Genomic DNA, 19439 nt, shown 5'->3' with positions numbered 1-19439 from the left:
TTTTAATGTTGTGAACTACTTCAAGATTTCATTTTAATAGTAAGTGGTGTTAAATATTTTAAATAAATAAATACAATATTTTGCTAGGTTTCAAAGCTACTCAGCAGTATTTAAGCTATTTTTTTTTATTGTGTAAGCATACCTCCAAATGGTATATAAGACCATAGGACATTTTCAAGACACATAAGACATTTTCAACAGCAACTTTTCAGACCTTCACCTTATATCACCAACCCATCAACGGGGTCACCCACTACACACTAACTCAACCTGATGTCAGGTAAAGGTCCAGTTGACATAAACTCTATAGGCAATTGTACCTTGGAAGCTTGCCTGCCTGGGCTAGTTCTGTGAATAGGCCAAGTACTGTAAACCCTTTCAGTGTTGTAGTTGCTTAAATGACTGTTACAAATAAATAAAAGTTTGTAGGTGAGGGAAACACACTGAATGGAGCTTCCTTTTCCAAAAAATATTTTCTCCCTAGGAAACAGTGTGTGCATGTTAAGCAGTATTCAAAGAAAAGCCTTCACATTGGTGCTAAAACATGTCATACGAATGCAAAATAAACAATGATGAGCAGAGATATATATACCCGCAAGGTAAAAATGTTTAGCATAATTTAAAATAAACATGCCCATCTAATATCTCAGAACATAAAACAGGTAAAATTGTGCCCCTCCTACCCCATAACCCTCCTCCCACCTGCAACACCAAGAATTACTACCATTAGTGGCAACTACTTTCAGAGCGGTCTCATGCAGGCTTGCAATCTTTATCTTGCCACTCTAAAACAAGAACACTTAAGCAGAGACAGAATGAAGGATAAAAGGGGGTACTTCTTCACACAGCACATAGTTAAACTATGGAATTCACTACCACAGAAAGTAGTGATGGCCACCAGTTTGGATGGCTTTAAAAGGGGGTTCCTGGAGGAAAAGGCTATCAATGGCTACTAGTCTTGATGGCTATGTGCTACCTCCAGTACCAGAGGCAGTGAGCCTATGTACACCAGTTGCTGGGGAACATGGGGACGGGGAGGGGGGGTTGCTGTTGCACTCATGGCCTGCTTGTGGGTTCCTGGTCGACAACTGTTTGGCCACTGTGTGAACTGAATGCTGGACTAGGTGGACCCTGGGTCTGATCCAGCAGGGCTCTTCTTATGTTCTTATGTTCTTAAGGAGAGAGCTGCCCAAGTACCTTGGGAAATCCTATTCAAATTACACAGAGACCCCAGTGATCCCATTGCCTAGTTGGTGCCTGCTGTACCTGTACTGGAACCCCTTCAAAAACTATCCACCTCATTTGCAGTAAAGTAGTTATCATGGGTGGGAAAGCCTATTCTCCCACATATAAGAGCACAACACTGCTGTCTTGTCAGCAGAGGGAGGCAGCAGGAAGAATCCTTTCCTGTCCATTAGCCACGATCCTGGGTACTCTCAAGGTGAGATGAGCAAACTTCCTCTCCTAAGGTGACAGTCTTTCATCACCGCAGAACTGTTTTCAACAAACATGGAGGATGAAGGGGGAGAATTTTCTGCACTGTTTACAAATGCCATGGAGGACCCTATGATCTGAAGCAGTGAGAAGGGGGATGCCCCTCATCTCCTGTGCCAATGATAGGAGGAAGGTTGGGGCTAGGGTGGCCACTTATGCTTTGCCAAAAAAAGAAGAAATACGTCACCTGAAAGAGGACAAAAGAGGACACCAATTGCATAACATTTGCACATGCACATTTATAGATATAGGTGCACATTTAGAAAAAAAACACTATAATTTAAATAGACACATGTCACCACAGTAGAGAAGACTGGCTAAGGGCGCAATCCTATTCAGGTGGGCGGCCACCTCCAAACTCGGAGGCAACGCCTATCCAATGCAGGGCAGAAGAAGCACGGAGGGGATCATTCCCTCCGCGCTTCCCCTGCCCTGCATTTTCGGCTAGACAGCCGATTGCAGCTGTCTAGCTGCAGGATAGCTGAGCAGGGGAGGAGGCCGCTGTATGACACGTTGGATGTATGACACATTGGATGTGTATGACACATTGGATGTGTCATACAGGCTTTTACACCCTCCCTGCCCTGGAATGCCCCTTTTCAGCCACTCTGTGCTCCTCTTAAGAGAGCAGAGCACGGGGCTTTTCCGCGCTGCCTACAAGGCAGCTCGGAAGTGGGGGAAGCCTGGTTAGTAGGAACATGGGCTTGGAGCATGGGCTCCGAGGTTGGTTCCCAGAAAACCAGATATCCTATGGCCATCTAGCTGCTGTCTGTCTAGCGGCCATAGGATTGTTCCCTAAGTGACCTTTGTGCCTACTCAGTCTGCCATCCAGGTGATAACTGTTGATGGGCAACTTCAAGGTTCCCTGCTCACCCTCCTTTTGGTTCTTTGACTTTCAACTAGACTTGGACTGGACAGCCCATCAAAAAGAGGACTGTCCTCTTTCAGGTCTCCAAAACAGAGGAGTGTCCTCTGTAATGTAGGGCACTTAGCCACCTTACAACTGTACAGAATTGCCTCTTCAGATGGCACCCCTAACCAGTAAATGGAAAGAGGATAGATGTTCTACCTTGAGTGGGGAGAAAGGTAGGGCTTCTGTCATTCTCAGTGGCCAAAGCCCCAGGCTTCAAAACAAGTTGCACAGTAGTTAGCGTCAGCCTGTCATAGTCATATGTGTGGCAGTGCACTGCTGCTATATGACTCACCTCATTCCCGAACATTTTGGAAATCCTCCTTGCAAATCATAGCTCCAGGTCAGAACTTTGCACCTCCAGGTCAGCGACCCATAGTATATAGAGGTCTCATGGTCACTTGGAACAGGTTCCAAGTAGTATAAGATCCTGGAGAAAGGGATGGTGGTAGGTCAGATCCAGGGAGGGTTTGAGGGAGCCCTGAGCAAAATGATTCTGGTTGGGCCTGAACTTACCTGACACTTCAAACAGCATGAGGTGACTCAACCTAGCTGTCATTTCAATTTCCCACAATGCCCCAGAGTGATGCTATGCCAGGGGCTTTATGCAAAATTAATATGACAGCTAGACCCAGTCACTGAGAACACATGTGATGGGCTGGAATTTTGTTTTATTGGGGGCCTGTCCTGTAGAAAAAAAAGAGATGGGGAGAAAGGAGGGTAAAGGAAGAAGTGTCAGATCCAAATTCATGTCCAAGATACCCCAAAGTCTAAGGCTGGCCCTATGCAGCAGCAGTAGCTGAGGGTCAAATAGTTAATTTCAACTGTAGGCTTATTTTTGGCAGGGGCAGCAGACCAAGGTTTGTCTATTGACAAACTGGGGATGGAAATGAGTGCGGATTATTTCCTCCTGCTTAAAAAACAAAATAAAAAAAAATCCAGACAAAATTTGCTATTCTTGTGTTAGATCTTCCAAGGTGAATTAAGCCAAATGTCTCAAGCATCCTTTTCTTGTCAACATTTGTACCTTAATATCTGCAATTAATAATGCATTGGGATCCTTCCTCTGTAATATGAAGAACCTTTACTAAGTAAGCAATGGTTTTACTTGCACAGAAAAACAATCTGCCTGGCTGCTAAAAGATTTGGCAAAGTGTCAGGTTTGCAATGTTAAGAAATTAGAAAGAAAACCGCAAGGAAACAATACGACATGCAACATCTCTTCAAATGCGGTGCGGTACATCCTTCCAGCGGTAGGTGGCAATGCAAAACACTTTATCGTAGCTGACAGCAACCTTCTGGAAAATGCTCTTTAAAACACCCAGAGTGAAGTTCGATGATGCCTCCCACTTTGTGGACCCCCTGTGGTTCTTCACTGAAACAGCAGTGGCATGTTTTCGAGGCTGCTGTGTGTAAAAATCACTGACAGCTACTCCTCTGATAGAAGATGGGAAGACACATCCCTGAGAAATTATCCAAGAGACGAGGGGATGACATATAGCACTGAAATACACTTATCAGCACAGCATCCAAGGTCACCTTAATATTTTCAAACCCAGAGGGGAATTAGCCTACTTTCAAAGGTACAGAATCCCAGCACGCTGGTTGTAGTGACACAGGGAGCAATTGAACCTAATTGAATGGCATTAGACGCAGTATCAAAAGTGGATGCAACAACAGAGGGATCAGGTGAACCAGATCCTATGCTGCAGGAATGCACAGCTGTGCCTTGGAATGGAGGAGGACTCAGAGGGGAGTATGGCTGCCTGCCCTCCCTTTTCATGCTGGAGATAAGAGGAGAAGCGCAAATGCCCTGTGTCCCACTGTGCACCATCAGAACCAGCTGGGTACTCCTGAATTGTTAGGCTGCTCAGCTGCAGAGATCCTGCTGTCCATCCACACAACAACAGGCAAGGGGAACTGCACAGAAAAGGCTGTGCTGGCATGCCAAGTCCAGTCCATCGCTACAATTTCATTTTTATTTTTGAGGACGGCTTTTCTGAGACCTGCCTCTCGCACTTCTCTTTTATAGCTGAAGTTTCAGATTAGGAGTTAAGGACCTCGCGTATGCATGCATTGCGGACAATATAGGTATCATTGGCCCAGTGGTGTAGTGGAGTCAGGGCTTGCAGGGATGCAGTGCTGGTGCCTTTTTTTTTATTATTAGCAGGGACGCTGATATCATCTGCCACCAATGGGGGCTGGTGGCTCCAATTTCAATGGGACTGTCAACCCATCCCAGATTTTAGTCAGAACCAGCCAGAACTCTAAAGGTGCTGAACCCCATCCCCCAAATAGGTTCAATACCTTGGATAGCTGCTTTAGTGTTTTGGCTGGTTCTGACTGAACCTCAGAACAGGTTCATAGCCCCACTGAAATCAGAGCCACCAGCCTTCACTATCTGCCACCCTGCTCAGAATTCCCTGTTCTCCCGGAGCTTAGCTGTAGCTGGGGCAGGGGGATGGCTTTTCCCTGCAGCAGTATATTGCTCCCTGTTGTGATGCCAAGTATTTTGCAGTAGCTTGGTCTTGAATAGGTAACTAAGCCAGCTTCACAAACAAACCTGCTCCTGCTGCACATAGTTTTGTTCATGCGGACCAACACACCTGCTTGCATTTTGGGATTGCCCTCGGGGAGGTGGCTGTGGGGGCCATCATGATGAGCACCTGCACTTCAGAATATACCACTACTACACCACTGCATTTGCCTCCTGACTTTTTGGTTCTTTCACGATCCTTCTCTGGCAAAAAGCACAGCACACAAGACTTCGTAGAAGCAAGATTCAGTCTCTCACTTACACAAGGAGAACCACAACTGCTTGCTTGGCATCTCCTTATGGCAAGGGGAAGGGGGAGTAATCACACATAATTAGCGAGGGAGGGATCTGTCAAGGTCATTTTCACTGAGATTGCTGGATTTTTAAAGTCAGGCCCGCTCTGTCCTGTTTCTGCATAGATCTGCAATGCTGCTGTTGATTTTAAAATCCATACAGAAATCATACACTTTTGTGCTCATCTTGTGCATATTTTAAAATGTACATGTTTTCCCAAGCACTGTCTACTGCTGTAATGCAGTTTTGGATGCACTTTTTCCAAATGCAGGCATTTTGTGTGCACTTTCCCTTAATATGCACATATGGTGCACATCCCCCCCACCCCCGGTTAGATGAACTGCACCACAAAGCTCGTAAAAAAAAATGCCGATCTCAGTATGCAACTTTTTCTTGGCTCACTTATAGGCTGCTGGAGGTGCGAATTGGATCAATCCTTAAAAAAACAAACACCCATCCTTGGTGGAACAAATTTCTCACCCATCCCTACACAAGATACATACAAAACCAAATATTGTTAAAATAAAATAGTCAATATTTTATAGCTCAGTAAACCTCATCATGAGAGCCATACAATGGGCTTACTTGCAAACTCAAGGGCACACTGTGACTGGGTTCACACAGCACACTAACCCACACTCTGTGGTTATTTATTTATTTATTGCATTTATATCCCGCCTTTTTTCCTCTTGCAAGGAACCCAAAGAGGCTTACATAATCCTCCTTCTCTCCATTTTATCCCCACAAGAACCATCCTGTGAAGTGGGTTGGGCTGAGAGTTTGTGACTGGCCCAAAGTCACCCAGTGAGCTTCCATGGCCGAGTGGGGACTAGAACCTGGATCTCCTGGCTCCCAAGCCAACATATTTCTCGAACAAGCCACCTTGAAAACACCATGGGGTTTGTTGTTGGGTTGTTCAGGGTGGTTAGCAAACCACACTGTATGGTTAACCAGCCACCCTGAAAAAAATGTCCTGGGTTCAGACAACATGCTAACCCACAGTTCAATAAACAACCCATGGTTCAACAACAACCCACACTCAATCATTGAGTGGGGGCTAGCGTGTTGTGTGAACAGCCCCTATCTCATAAATTCTGCTTATTCTGGATTATCATGAAGAAATAATGCCCTGTCTAAATGCCTCTGGAATTCCACTGTGTTTCAGCCTCATTCCATTTTGTTCACTATCTCAGGTCATTAACAGACCACATTTTTGTTTGCATAGGTTTCCTGAATCCCAGCCATTTGTAATAACTGTAGATTAAAAAACACACACACTATGCTTCTTTCACTTGATACCCATATGCATTCCTTCACCACCTTCTCCTTTCTCTGGATAATAGTACCTTTCTGTTTCCGTGTCTGAAGCGGATAAGATTGCTAGTAATTTTGAATTCCAATCTCTGTCTTTTATAATTCCAGCACATCCCACCCCAGAGTTAGGTGCACTTAAAGGCACTGAAAGCAATATGTACAAGTGTGCCATACCATCCATTGGATTGTGGCCTAACAAATTTTAAAACCTCAGCCTGTTTTGCTGTCATAAAAGGCAAAATTAGGGATGTCTTTGCTTTGCATTCTGTCCTTGTAACTTCCTCATGAAAGAAGGACCTAAAGGATGGGAAAGGAGAAGCTTATACACACTCAGCAACAGAACTGATTCACAATGTAAGAAAGACACTTACCTGTTGCTGGACCAGCTTCTATTGGTGAGTGTGTGTAAACTTTCAGTCTCCTAATTTAGGTAGAAATCACTTTAGCAAGATGCATCACCTTACCTATTTTGTCTCTGGTGTTCTGGGACCAGCACAGGAGTAGCACTATGTAACAAACAAAAGAAGTTGGTTCAACACAATAGGTATTGTCTTGCCTATTTTGCTAGTGGCCTTCATGGCTGAGCAGAGATCTGAACCACAGTCTCCGCTGCTCAGATATGCCAGCAGCCAGTCTGTCCATTGGTTCACATCGATGTCCTGATTATTTTTGCCATATGATCACAGAGGGGGGTACATGGTCGCTCACGTCATGAGCTGATTTCCCCCCAAACCAGGGAAATAGGCCAGCTCATTTCCAAGCCAATCTGAATTCACAAACACTCCCCCTCCTGTAAACCCTCTAACCCTCCCCACACCCTCCCCTCCCCTCCCCTCCCCACTTCCCTTTAAACTTAACAGCAACCGTGGAATCTGGCTACAAAACAATGATGAGGGAAGGAGGGAGATCTACCTGGGCTTTTTCTCCTGGTGTGCAAACAGTATGCCAGAGAGGGGGGAAGAGGTAAAGATTTCCCTCCTTCCCTCTTATCTTTGTGTATCCAGAACTGTCACTTGAGGCACAGGTGAACTCAGTGGCACGGAGCACTTTTTATCAGCTTAGGCTGGTATACCAACTACGCCCTTATCTGGACAGAGATAGCCTAGCTACAGTTATCCATGCTCTGATAACTTCTCGTCTGGATTACTGCAATGCGTTATATGTGGGGCTGCCTTTGAAAACGGTCCGGAAACTTCAGCTGGTCCAAAACAGGGCAGCAAGATTGTTAACAGGGACTGGCCTGCGAGCTCATATTACACCAGTACTTTTCCAGCTGCACTGGCTGCCAGTCTATTTCTGGGCCGGATTCAAAGTGCTGGTGTTAACATTCAAAGCCCTTAACAGCTTGGGGCCAGGTTACCTGAAGGATCGCCTCCTCCCATATGTGCCTGCCCGGACCTTAAGATCATCCTCAGCGGTCCCTTCTCCGTGAGCCCCTGCCAAAGGAAGTGAGGCAGGTGGCTACTAGGAGGAGGGCTTTTTCTGTTGTGGCACCCCGGCTCTGTAATGAGCTCCCTAGTGAGGTTCGCCTGGCACCTACATTGTATTCCTTTCAGCGCCAGGTGAAGACCTTTTTATTTTCCCAGGCATTTTAGCATTTTAGCTTTCTAAATTTTTATTTTTGCTGTTTTAAATCTGTATTTTAAACTCTTGCACTGCTGCTAGGTTTTATTGTGGTTGTATTGTTATATTGTGATTTTAATGTTCTATATATTTTAAATTGTTTTATTGTGTGTTGTTTGGTTTTAATTTTTGTGAACTGCCCAGAGAGCTTCGGCTATTGGGCGGTATAGAAATAAATAAATAAATAAATATAAAATAAATTGCTGCTGCTGTCCCAGATTGGTGTTTAAAGGGAAGGGGGAAAGTTGGGGGATGGGATGGGGCTTGGGGGCTTGGGTAGGGTGGGCTGTGGGTTCAGGATGCTCACCTCTTTTTGGAGGCAAGCATTATGACACCTGGAAGCTCATTTCCAGTTCCAAGACTGGTGAACTTTGGTGGAATAGAAAGGTGTTGGTATGAACCAGGCAGTGAATGGAGACAGCCATCAGCCATTTCCATGATCATAGCTGTATTCCCCCCACCCCATATTTATGCAATCACAGAAATCACAAGGACTTTTTCCATATATTCAAAGAAATGTTTCTCTGTGTGACTGTGTTACCAGCACACACAATAGTGTAAGGGAATGAACGGGCTTGCATCTGTGTGGTGCCCCTGAAGCACTCTTCCGGCATTCAGAAAAGGCTTAAAATCAATGTGTGAGGAGAAAAAGTGCTCCCTCATTGCGTTTGCCACCCTCAACTCATGGAGGGCCACAATCTGAAGAGAAGAGTGGCCTCTATCTGTGGAGGCCCTCATGTGAGCTAGAATTTTGAAAAATCTGCATTCTGGCTCAGAGGGAAAGTCTCAACAGATACAGGAAGCTCTCCTCCACCAGTTGAGAATGACAAATGCAAAGAGGGAGAGGGGTGGAGCTGGAGTGCTCCTTCTAACATGTTGGGTTTAACCCCTTTCTGAATGACTGAATAGGAGTTGTCTATTTTGTTGTTTATTCGGTCAGTCGCTTCCTACTCTTCGTGACTTCATGGACCAGCCCACGCCAGAGCTTCCTGTCGGCCACCCCCGACACCCCCAAAGTCGAGTCTGTCACCTCCAGAATATCATCCATCCATCTTGCCCTTGGTCGGCCCCTCTTCCTTTTGCCTTCCACTTTCCCTGGCATCAACATCTTCTCCAGGGTATCCTGTCTTCTCATGATGTGGCCAAAGTACTTCAGTTTTGCCTTTCATATCATTCCCTCAAGTGAGCAGTCTGGCTTTATTTCCTGGAGTATGGACTGGTTTGATCTTCTTGCAGTTCAAGGCACTCTCAGAATTTTCCTCCAGCACCACAGTTCAAAAGCATCTATCATTGTGCATGCAGTCTGTTAACTCGGCTAATATATTTGGCTGGAAAAGACTTCTTCTCCACTGACAATAATAGGACTAGCCCAGACTAATTAAAGAACACAGATCATTATAACTCCTTGTCTACACTACAGCAAGTACCAGTTTGATTTTAGATTATATATATATATATATATATATATATATATACACACACACACACACACACATATACATACACATACAGCTGTGTTACCACTCACACATATCTGTTTTACCACCCCAACCCAAAGAGATAGTTTACTGATCACATGGTTACCTGCCAAACCAATCAAGATGAAATGTCTTGTGTATAGATAATCCAGGGTCCAATCAAATCAACATCATCTTATAACCATGCAAGAAACCCAGAATGCACATGTGTACTAAACTAACATTAATATTAAGATGCAAAGAGATAACTATTATGGGAATTTGTCACTGCCTTGCACTAGTTTAAAACAGCTGCATCATTTGTAAGAGCTTACTGCAGATCTTCAGTCACATCTGATCCTTGCAGAGCACTAAGAGGTCTCAGCTTGGCTGGCTTCAGAGCTGGGTCTTATCACGATCAGCAACAAGACAGTTTTGCTCCAGAAACTAACTAGTTCATTGAGAATGGAAACATCAGGCTTAGAAAAAATAATAAAGGCAGAGATTTTAAGGTCTGAAGCATGCTGTTCTGTTAGGTGGTCAGAAAGTGAATGATAGGGAATGGAGAGCTCCATTCTTGTTTTAATCTGTAGTATCCAGTATAGGTTATTGTTAAAGACTAAGTATTGTGCTAGATTAGGGGTGGGGAGAAGGTAGATCTCCAGATGTTTGGGACTTTAACTCCCAGGACCCCTGCCAGCATGGCCAATGGACAGGAATGCATAGAGCTGAAGTCCAAATCATTTCGAGATCTACTTTCTACCCACCTAGTGCTAGATGGTCAATAGCACCTAATCTAGCAAGTCAGTTCTTGCTTTTTGTTTGTTTGTTTGTTTGTTTCTTTGACATTTCCACTTACCTGAGCTGTTATTTCCTGCCAACATGGTTGGACTAACAGAAGACCTTCCTAGTCTACTAGACACAAGTGCAGGTCCTGGAGTCCCATCCCATTCCTGAGCTTTTATTGGCTCTCTGGAGGAAGATGTCCCAAGGTGACCTCCTCTTTCTTTGTTTTCCAGCTTTGGTAGTGGTTCAGTGCTGTGGCTCCTGATCTTCAGTTCATCTAATGGTTCTGCAAAATATGTAAAGGTCACAGTCCATTATACAGTGCAAATTGATTACATCCATACTGTCCATTGGTTCCTCCCCCCTTGTCTTTTTAGTCTAGTGTGCTGCTCTGTGAGCTCTACTGTAAATGCATGCAATAATCAATAGAGAGCCACAATAAGTGAGGATTTTAAACATACTTTATATTAAATGAAAGTATATTTATAATTGTACTTTGCATCATAATACTAGGGAGTGTTCAGAAGATAGGTAGAAGAATTGCAGCTAAAATTGGGTGTTTATAAAATATTTTATGAAAACATAGGATGTGACCATATACAATATATTTACAGGAAAGCTTATGTGTATTTTGTCATTGATGATTACTCCCTAGGGAAATCTCTGATTCAAGATTTTGGTCCAAGTGAAACATCATAAATATGGACTAAATAATATGAAGCTAACATAAGCAAGCCAAGAGATGCCACACTATATTCAATCATGGGAAGTATCAAATACTGGAAGAAATTGTGTACACAAGCTTTCTACAGTGATACCAGGCATTTGGCAGCTTTCCTGATCCCCACTGATTAGGATCTGTTGGGAGCAACCTGTTGTTTTTCTCATTTTTTCCTCTTATATGTGGATCAACGTCATGGATGGGAAGTATTTGCATTTGACTTAAGTCAAACGCAACTCTAACTGATTGTAACAGCATAGATGAAAGACCTCAAATGCTGTTGGCTCTGTGTAATTTAGACATAGATTAATGGTCTAAAGCTTGTGGTCTAATAGCTTGAAGTGGTCTTCTGCTGTTCTAATTCTCCTGTGGACTGGAAACATGTACTGAAGGGAATTTTCAATGGTAACTACAAATCAAAACAGGTATTTGTCATCTCATGGCTTAATGCTAGACTGATGCTTTGCTTGTTCTCCCTCACCCCAGCTTATCTATAAAACTAAAATAAATGTTAAGCTGCAGAATGAAATACAGCGGTATGCTATATTCTTCCAAATCCTGACACCCAGTGTGTAGTAGTGGTTAGAGTGTTGGACTAGAACTTGGAAGACCCGGATTCAAATCCCCATTGGGACATGAAGCTCAGTCACCAACTCTCAGCCTAACCTACCTTACATGGTTGGTGTGAGGATAAAATGAAGAAGAGGAGGATCATGTAGGAAAAGGTGAGACATAAATGTAATATATAAAAATAAAATAAATAAATCATGCAATAGTGATGGATGAATCCTGTCTTTTTAGCATTGATTCCAATGGAAACAGAAACCAAAGAAACAGATCCACACTCTTAAACCCTCCCCCCTAGTTTTTTGTTGTTTTAAGTGGAAAGCAGCTGCAGGAAGTGGGGGAGGGAAAATTGTGTTAAGGCACTGAGAAAGGTAAACCCTTTCTCTCTGCCATTTTCACAGTCTAAATCATTCTCCCCAACCTGAAGTGGGGGTACCTATATATTTCCCCCCCTATGGGGCAAATATCTGCTTAAAGATCTATTTGTATTTGGAAACTGTCATGGGGGAAAAGGTTCCCCCCCCCCCCAGCACCACAACTCCAACTCAATTCAGTCCTTCCTCCAGTTGCTCTTAAGCTTGAAACGAACAAACAAAAGCATGGGAGATATCTCCCACTGTCTCCTCAAGTTTAGCTTAAACTCATCTTTTGCATCATCCCACCTGGGGATGTACAAGAATTTCATTCCGGTTCACTCGTGACCAGAGCATGCCCTGTTCCCACATCCCAAACTGGAATACATTTTCTGGGTAAAGCTCATACATTCCCGAGATGCTGACTCAAAAAATATGTACTGAAGAAAAATGTGTACTTGAAAAATTTGCATTTCATGCTTTAGTCAATGGATTGGGGGGAGGGGGACATATGCATTTGGGTGTGCACTTAAAAATGCATAACCAAATGTGCACTTTTCCTATCTGAACAAACGAAAAAGCTCACTATCAGAAATGGAAATGGGATGGACTGAGCTTTGAGGTGGAACTCAGAAAATCTTGATAAGCCCAGGCTTTGCTGATTCTCCCATCCCTAATCCCACCACAGAATGATGAAGCTGGTTTGGGTGCAATTTGTTTGCAGTTCTCAGCAACTGCAGCATGCAGTTCCTCATATTGTCAGCATTGCACAATAATGTCCCAGGTTGGAGGGCTCAACCCAGCTATGGATGAGTGTGGGGACATCAGAATGGGTTGGAAGAGATAGCATGGCTGGGGCCAGAAGGAACAACACTGCAGGAGAGCACTGAGGGGGTACAGAAGTGAGATCTGTGGTGGGAAAAAAGAGGGTATGGGGCAGTGCAAAACTGGCTCTTATTCAGGCGGCTGTGATTTCTATCCCAGATTCCAAGCAGCTTTGGCCATCAGAACAGAGCATTCACTAATACTCCAGTAGAACTCATGGGGTAAGACGGTGCATGTAGAAAAGAAATCATCAGTGGCATGAACCAATTCTGTTAATCGATTCTTCAGGCCATTCCTGTGCCAAAAAGCAGTCTGCAGTTGACAGGGCAGTTAATATATTTACATGGTGAGCTTTATTTCTGAGGTTATCTGAAAACTAATAAAGCTAAAAGAAATGAAACAGTCTGGATCAGTCTGCCATCTCACACAGTCCTTTCTTTGCCCAAAGAACATTGTTATTGGATGATATGTATCAGGAACACAAAAGCACAACCTTAAAAACATTGCTGTTTTCCAAACCATATAAGAAGAAGTGGAAGGGTGGTGGTGGACATGAACCAGGGGAAATTACATTTTCAGAAAATGTCACTAAGGAGGCCTCTATGATGTGTATGTGTAGTGGTGAACTTTTTTTTCCTGATTTAATATTCCCTGATGAATATGAAAAGATGATTTGGTGTGCCCATGCTTTGATATCTCCTGCATCATCTGAATCAAAGCTTGGCTTCTTTTCTATGGTCTAATTATTCTCACCTCTACTGAGCTGTGCTTGCCACATGTATCAACACAGACATAAAGTTTTGTAAGTAATAATAAAGTTTCATCTCAAATGGAACAGGTAGAGCAGTATAAAGGAAATCAGTGCTGAGTTTTTTGTGTGGCCAGTAGCATGCACCCCTGTAGGTCTGATCTTCAGATACCTAGGACCTTTTCCCCAGATCCAAAGGTTAAGAATCAGTTTTGATTTCCTCCACTAGATTTAATCATACCCCACAGATGGCACAGGAAGGTGTCTGACAGTTGACTGAAACTGCAATTCTCCAAACAATATAGCATACATCATATAGCCACTAGCCAGCCACTTTAGTTGGGTAACAGCAATTACTGGAAACTATACACTCTAGAATCACTCCGAGGTATGTATGACAATTTTGTTTCTGTTTGCAAAGTATGTCCCGTTCACAATGTTTCTGTTTGCAAAGTATGTCCCGTTCACAATCACAAACACGAATGCAAGTGGGAATGCTTTTCTTTAGAGAAATGTTACCAAATTACCGAACCTGCGATCGCATTAGAACAAAAGTACACATTTTCACCCTTTTGTCGATGAGGGGAAAGGGCTAGGGATGTATGAAAGGGACTTACCTTGTCCCGCAGCTTTTTTCGCGGTGGGGGGGAGGCGCTTCGCTTCTCCTCCTGAAGTTCATGTGAGGGGGGGGAGGCTTCCCGCCTCGCCCGGCTGAAATTCAGGCTGGGCGGGAGGCGCCCCATCCCTCGCTGGCGAAAGTCAGGCCGGGTAGAAGCGCCCCGTCTACCTGGCCACAAAAAAACAAAAACAAAAAACCACTCCCGTGATAGGCTACGTAACGATTAACGTAGCCTATCACGGCTAGATTTGCAAAGTCAGCCGTGATAGGCTACGTTAATCGTCACATAGCCTATCACGGGTGACTTTGGGAAAAAAAAAAAGCGCGTACACAAATGGCGGCCCCCATAGGGAGCCGCCATTTGCGTTCCTTATTTGGTCCCTGTAGTCTACGTAAAGATTTACGTAGACTATGGCGAAAATAAGGGCAACGCTATTTGCGGTAGCACAGCTTCTTTCCTTTTTTGCTAAGGTTTATCCTTTGCTGCAACCACTTTGTTGGCAGCCTAGACACCATTTTGCATTCTCCAAATGCCCCAGGCCTAGCATTGTTCCAGTACAGTGTGTGTGTGTGTATGTGTGTGTGTGTGTGTGTGTGTGTGCGTGTGCGCACGGAGTGGGAGTTGAGGATAACATTCCCCACAAAAACATTGTGGAATATGTTCTGGGAAAATTCTGCAAAATTCTATGCTTTTTTTCCTGGGATGGATGCAGTGGGGAGTGGGGAGAAAAACAAAATCTCAGTAATGTTCTCTGAAGAAAATGTTTTCTGAGAAATTTCAGCTCAGCTCTACAAAACAAAAGCAAGCTGATAAATTGGAGCCGGGGAAATGCTTTACCTAAAAACTCTATCATTCAAATTAATATACTTTACCTAGTCAGTCTGGTGCAAGCCTCCTTAGCACATATTAATTCCAGCAACTGCTGTTATAATGCTGAGTGACAAACAGCCAAATCTCTTTTAAGGAGGCAAACAAGACACAATCAGGGGAACTGTAAATGAGGGCAACTCTCAGCTAGTCTTCTCTAAGTAATCCAAAATGTATCAGATAATGATGCATGTATTATTCATTCATCTCTCCCCCCATCTCTATTATAAATCTAAATAAATCATAAATCATCTTAGCAGAAAGCACTTTTTTATTTAGGGTTACAATGAGGGCCAGTTTTTCCAGAGTACATTAATAAAACTAAAGGCACTTTCAAGCAGCATTACAGCAAAACAAGGTCACACTGACCCAGGCAGCCACCTAGCATGCTGAACAGCTCTTGAGTCTTACAAACTGGAAATCGGTGCATTCACAAACAGTTAGTTGAATGGTTCCAGACAGGTCCCCTGGGAGCTGATTTGTACAATCATCCACTAATGTCTAGTGCATGGAGATAAACCAGTCTTGTAAATGACTGCATCGATATCACGATTCATTGTGTTCCTGCTTTGGGACCTTGCCATGTGTCAGATCATTCTGAGCATCTCTACGCCAGCCTAAAACCCCACATTGAAATGGGGCTTTCTGCTTCCATTTTAAATGCAGGATCACAACAGACTCCTTTTACACATGCTTCCTCCCCCCCTTTACCCCCTCCTTTTCTCCGTTATCTGAGTCTTCCATATGTTTCATTATACAGCCACTAGATGGTGCTGTGGTCAAGCTCCTCTTATTGCTCCTTTTCCTCTTTTCACAGAGGGAACTCAAGCGGAAATCAAGTGCTGTAATTTGATAGCACATTATCTCCGATCTTTTAAAAAATGGAATAAAGGTCATTTAGGATGCAATCCTATGTGTGTTTAGACAGAGAAAAGGCCTACAACTCCCAGCATGCCCCAGCCAGCTATGCTGGCTGGAGCATATTGGGAGTTGTAGGCCTTTTCTCTGTCTAAACATGCATAGGATTGCACCCTTAGTGCAGGAGATGCCCTGGAGGTTGACAACGTCATCTAAAGGACCCACAAACTTCCATGAGTAACCAATCTCAATAGCAGGATAAAGGCTCTGTGTGAAGAAGCCCTTCAACTCCCCCATTAACATTTTCTGATAATCAGTACATGGTGACTTCATCAGGTACAGTACAGTTACGTGAATCAGCCCTAAATTCCTTATGCATAGGTTTTTGAAAGCAGAAAAGGATTTTGGCTTTCAAGGGGGAACTCCACTTGGGGCCATCTTTGGGGTCTGTTTGGAGAGTACAACTCGGATAGAATAGAGCAGCTTGGATAGAATAGAGCAGCTTGACTGACAATGATCATTGGCCACCTGGAGCTCATGCTGGCAAAACTTCTGAGGTTAGAAACAAGTTTGGCGGGGGTGGGGGCAGGGTTGTAATGCTTGCTTCAAATAAGTTTTTAATCCTAGCCAGAGAAGAGCTCTCATCTTACCCAACCCGCCCAGTCCCCAATCCACTCCCCTCACACCTACCCATTCCCCCCAATCCCCCAAACTCTGCCTGCCTTCCTTTTAAACCTCACTTCCTGGCTGGTAGAAGGGGAGCTCTCTCCATGCAGAAAGCTCTGCCCCTTCTCTCTCCAGAATAGAGCACCACAATTAAAGGTCCTGACGGCTCTTGGGAAATGTAGCTGCTGTGGGCTGTGGCTGCTTAATGTAAGATTAGCAGCTGCACACAAGAGGACCTTTTCCTTTGCTGCCCCTCAGTTCTGGAATGACCTGCCAGTTGAAATGTGCCTGCTGACCACTTTGAATATTTTAAAGTGGGGTTCAAGACTCTATTATTCTGGCGGGCCTTCCCTTTTTAGAACTCCTGCTCCTCTTTGTTGATACTGTTTTTATATTGTTGGGTTTCTTGTTAAACTGTTTTTAACGTTGTACGCCACCTAGAGTATTTTGTATATAGGTGGGTTATAAATTGAAAATAATAATAATAATAATAGTTTTCCTGGGGACTATGGATATTGTAGTGCTTCCCTGTTTTGCACGGGTTTGCTTACCTTTCTTCTGACTGTCATTTTTCTCTGTTGGAACTGGTGGGACCATGTCAGACGCTGATGACTGTTCCCACATGCTGAATATTCTCAATCACTTCAAGGAGTCCACATGTATAATTGTGAAGTGTAAGGACCTCAATTAGTGACCTGCCAAATCTGCATAAATTCAGTTCTCAAAAGGGGGTGCTTTTGATGGGGTTAACCCCCCCCCCATGCCCTAGTTTAGTGTTCTTTCACTTTGGGGGGTGGATGGCACCTGTTTGCAGCTGTGAAATGCCACTGCTCGTTGCCATTTTAGGCTTCTTTCTTCTTCACTGCATGATCCCAGGAATTATGCAGTGAACATGACACTGTCATGGCTCCATACAGCCAATCAGATGTGGCTGTGTGACAATTTCACTGAGAGCAAATGAAGCCTCCCACTCCTTCCCACTCTATGAAAGGAAGAGGAGATACATCCCTGTTGCCCTGGCAACAAGGTGACACTCCCTGTCTTGCCATGCTAATGCTGGTGATTTCATCACCTGCCAGTGCTGCATGGCAAGAAAGACATTCACGCCAAGTTATTCAGGTCTAGTTGGGGCACAAGGTGGATGTGGACATATGACCTATACTGTACAGAAGGCCTGCTCACATATCAACCTGCCCATACATTGTAGTCATCTGCAGATCTCCCCTCCAGGTTCCCCTTCCATCAGAGGTGAAGTGGGTGGCAACCAGAGAGAGGACATTTTGGCTGTGGTGCAGCATCTGTGGAACTCCTTCCCTAGGGAAAGTTGCCTTGTGCTTACACTGTTATTCTGACAGGTGAAGACGTTTACAAATTTTCTCTGGGCTTTTAATTATTTTAAACATCATTTAAAAACTTCGCTTTCCACTGTTTTTAATGACTGTTTTATTGTTGCCCTGTTTCGTTATACCTGTAAATAATATTTTGTGGTTTTTAATGTTTTGTAAACTGCCAAGGCATTTCTGGTGGAGGGTTCTATAATTTTATACGATTCCCTTATATGAAAAATTTAGAACCACACTCAAAGCAATAAAATGCACACAAATGACATCCACAAATGGGTGCCCACCCACATTCCATTACTTTCAACAGGATGCTCATCTGAATGCACACACCCAGACTGGTTAATTCCATACAACTGCATTGGACAAGGGAGCATCATTCTGGTTGCCTTGGCAGTGAATTCACACTCCTCCCTGCAGATAGTTTTTCATGCTTTCCCTAAAGGGTTGTAAAAATGCCAAGAAGGGAGGTGGGGGGAAGCAGTAAAAACACATCCCTCCTTTTTGAAACACACCCTGCATCTACATGCATTGTGCGTGATGCTTCAGATAAGACCCAAATAAGCCCTAAACAAGTTGATTGATTCTAGGAACCAACCCTTAAATAGATAAATTTTCCGCCTCCTAATTACTGCCCCATGCCATGGAGGCTGGCGGCTCCAATTTCAGTGGGGCTGTGAATCCATTCTGGGTTTCAGTCAGAACCAGCCAGAACTCTAAAGAAGCTCTCCAGGCTGATGAACCTATTTTGAAGATAGGGTTCAACACCTTGGATAGCTCCTTCAGAGTTCTGGCTGGTTCTGACTGAAACCCAAATGAATCCCAAGCCCCACCGAAATTGGAGCCACCAGCCTCCACTGGCCCCATGCCATCTTTTCAGTTGCTCCTTTGTCCTTGCCGATATAAGCTTTACCTGCTGCTGCTGCTGCTGCTGCCATCACCTTACCCATCCAACATTAGTTAGATCATATGGGCCACAATCCAAAAAACAAAAAACAGCTGAGACAAAGGACTTCAGTGCACTTAACTCTCTGTTGGATTGCCATGGTGCATATGTTCACAATACATTTAAAATGGCTATTATAAGGACACAAGCATAGCAGCTCTTTCATATATAATGCAGCTTGATTGTAATATTGAAGAACCTCTGTATTCATTAGCAAATTGGCAGAGATCTACATGCCAGCTGCAAATCAAATTTATGAGTCTGTAACATCCAGATGCATAAGCAATTTAAATGGCAAAATCCACATTTACAAATATTCACTATTATTTGTATTTTGATATTTGAACAAGCCCATGGTCTATAAATTGATATCATTTCTCCAACAAACATGTAGAGATTAATTACTAAAATTACTGTAATAAAATGAATGCATTATCGACCTTATTCTCCAAGATCAGACAGGGACATGAAATGTAGTCCTAAGCCCAATTTTTCCAAAGTTCCACTTGCAATT

At 43.7% G+C, this 19439-nt stretch overlaps 1 protein-coding gene across 1 annotated transcript in view; it reads right to left on the bottom strand.

Moving 5' to 3' along the window:
• NYAP2 (neuronal tyrosine-phosphorylated phosphoinositide-3-kinase adaptor 2) overlaps nt 1–19439 on the bottom strand; it is a 252003-nt gene that overhangs the window by 40781 nt on the left and 191783 nt on the right. Inside the window, exons 4-5 of the mRNA XM_084845691.1 lie at nt 10488–10700; nt 7013–7054 (exon numbers count right to left, since the gene is read on the bottom strand). Of these exons, the coding sequence (XP_084701817.1) occupies nt 7013–7054; nt 10488–10700 (255 nt within the window). The remainder of the gene's footprint in view (nt 1–7012; nt 7055–10487; nt 10701–19439) is intronic.

The sequence above is a fragment of the Heloderma suspectum genome, chromosome 3, assembly GCF_057233095.1.
Source record: "Heloderma suspectum isolate Gila_16-S chromosome 3, 16-S_ref, whole genome shotgun sequence".
In the NCBI taxonomy this organism is placed as follows: Eukaryota; Metazoa; Chordata; class Lepidosauria; order Squamata; family Helodermatidae; genus Heloderma; species Heloderma suspectum.
This window is presented reverse-complemented; position numbering and strand designations above follow the sequence as displayed.